Genomic DNA, 2,438 nt, shown 5'->3' on the forward strand with positions numbered 1-2,438 from the left:
TTAATGTATCATATACCTTGTACACAATGAATATATATCGCACATCCATATAACATACTGTTATTGCATTTAATCAATGTTAGATATACCAATTATAGTATGTAACAAATATGTTATATAGTCAGAATAATTTGTTTGCAAGTACTGTACTAAAAGTGATTTTTAAACATAATGTTACTATTTATTTTCATTCATATAAAATTTATCTTTACTTTAGATTTGACATGTCTTAAAAGAAGCTGGATCTAATTATGATAAAGGTTTCATTTATTTAAAATCTTTTTTATTTTCTAATTTGTTAATTTATATTTTTCAATTCTGAAACGATCGAGAAATATGATATGATAAACATTATCAGCAGTGATTAATAATATTAATAATTAATCTTATTAAACATTAATAATATTTACTCTTTATATCTATTCACAGTCGTTGAAGTAACAATTTTCTTACAAGATATTAATGAGTTTAGTGATGTAAATGAAGTCTACAAAGAATGTAAGATTTAATTTATGGTTTTATTTATATAAGCGTATGTTATATTTGTGTACATGTCTACGCGCCATTTCTTTTCCTTTAGTTTTTAAGGAGAACTATCCAGCTGGATCTACAATCCAAGTTGGAAAGTTACCAATGGTGAGAAGTAACACACATATGAATATACACATGTAATTCAAAATCTAACCGCTAACGTTAAACGTAAAATATTGCTGTAGGGTGCAAAATTTGAAATTGAAGTTATTGCTGTTGTTGGCGAGGTAGAAACAATTTGAATATTATAAGCAAAATTAATTTAAATGTTATATATTAATGAAATACGTTTGCATTTAAGCATTTAAATATTATCTCGAATTTACTATTTTTATGTGTGATGCTTTTATGATTATATTAATAACAATTTGGTTCTTTTACCATATGTATATTTAAACATAAGTTTATTTTTTAAAAACAAATAATGGGAAATGGTAATGGGAAATATCTCTCATAAATTATATTAAATATTTTTGTACTATTGAAAAACCTTAGAAATAAATATTTTTGGGAAGTTTCCGCTAATATTTTGCTTTGTACAGGACATATAAAAAAAAATAAAAAACGTAAAATAATGAACGTTAATAGTAACCTGATCAAAGTCACCAAATATTTCATATAACATTGGCATGAAAATTAAATTTATAAAAAACACACTTAATAGTAATTCATCACAAGAAATAGTACTTTTTAATTAATATCAGGTGTAGCAAAAGAAGAATTTTTATATGTTGTAAATAAATTATATTACTTTATAAAAAAGAAAGAAAACATTTATGTATTTTCATAATAATTTATAATGCTATGACAAAAGTGTAACGATAAATGTAACTTTTATCTCGTAAAATAAAAGTAAAATCGTGAATATTGTAAGAATATTATATTCAAAATGTTTGTGTTTAAATATGTCATTGTAATAAATAAACGAAAACGTATCCTAACGAACAATACGAATGAATATGAATGATTAAAGAATAAACATGGACAACAACCAAACATAGCGGCAGATATGGATAGTATTGTGTTACATAGAGGGTGGTCCGTCATTCATGATACAAATGTGGTTAGACAGATTCTATGGCTCAAAATAAGACGAAGATCAAAAATAACAAAATTGCGTTGGGAACTTCGTTTGTGAAAAATCGAGTTTGAAAATTCATGAAGTGTACGTGAATACGAACAACCACTTCATAAAACGGCAAGAGGTGGTATCCAATTTCTACTACGCTTTGTAGTACCTAAAGCAGTAGACTGTATTCGATGTTTGTAGCGTATTAAAATGTTTTAGGAATATTTTAATAAATTGCAAAGGCGTATCCGCACTGTTCTATTACTATGATGTGTTATTATGTCACAGTTAGACGACTTGAATGTAAATCTACGTTGAGTTATTATAGTTCATGTTACAGCGGTTCTTCATACCTCGATTTCACAACCTCTTTCACTCTTTTCGAACGAGATTTACCACGTGTGAGTGTCGTTCCTATTTCTTTCATTCGATTGTGTCTCATTTTGGTATTAACGTTATCATCACAATGCCACCTAAATTCGACCCTAATGAAATCAAGATAGGTATATTTTTAATGTTTAATTTCAATATGTACTACAAGAATGTAAAATTTCCTCACATGTGCATACTTGTTTCAATAGTCTATCTAAGATGCGTTGGAGGTGAAGTAGGAGCAACTTCATCTCTGGCTCCAAAAATTGGTCCGCTCGGTTTAGTAAGATTTTATTTTATAAATTTAAATTATTTATGAATAATATTTCTTCTAACTTTTTGAGAAACTATTCTATTTTATAATTGTAAATATTGATCGTCCTCTTTCATTGTTTGATTCTATTTTACATTCTATTGATAAATAAAAAACATTTATATAGTGCTTAAATATTGCTTTATATCTATT

At 26.4% G+C, this 2,438-nt stretch overlaps 1 protein-coding gene and 1 long non-coding RNA gene across 2 annotated transcripts; both read left to right on the forward strand.

Moving 5' to 3' along the window:
• Window positions 1-226: 226 nt before the first annotated feature.
• On the forward strand, window positions 227-845 carry LOC105682019 (rutC family protein UK114-like; the record flags this gene model as incomplete). Its single annotated transcript, XM_012393680.2, has 4 exons — window positions 227-260; window positions 430-498; window positions 581-636; window positions 717-845. Coding segments are annotated over 4 exons (216 nt in total), but the record flags the coding sequence as incomplete, so codon positions are not given.
• An 876-nt stretch (window positions 846-1,721) lies between these two features.
• LOC112214009 lies at window positions 1,722-2,253 on the forward strand. Its single transcript, XR_002947932.2, has 3 exons — window positions 1,722-1,736; window positions 1,820-2,103; window positions 2,182-2,253. It is a non-coding gene; the product is annotated as an uncharacterized LOC112214009 (long non-coding RNA).
• The last annotated feature ends 185 nt before the right edge of the window (window positions 2,254-2,438 follow it).

The sequence above is a fragment of the Bombus impatiens genome, unplaced genomic scaffold (genome assembly GCF_000188095.3).
Source record: "Bombus impatiens unplaced genomic scaffold, BIMP_2.2 scf_3934, whole genome shotgun sequence".
In the NCBI taxonomy this organism is placed as follows: Eukaryota; Metazoa; Arthropoda; class Insecta; order Hymenoptera; family Apidae; genus Bombus; species Bombus impatiens.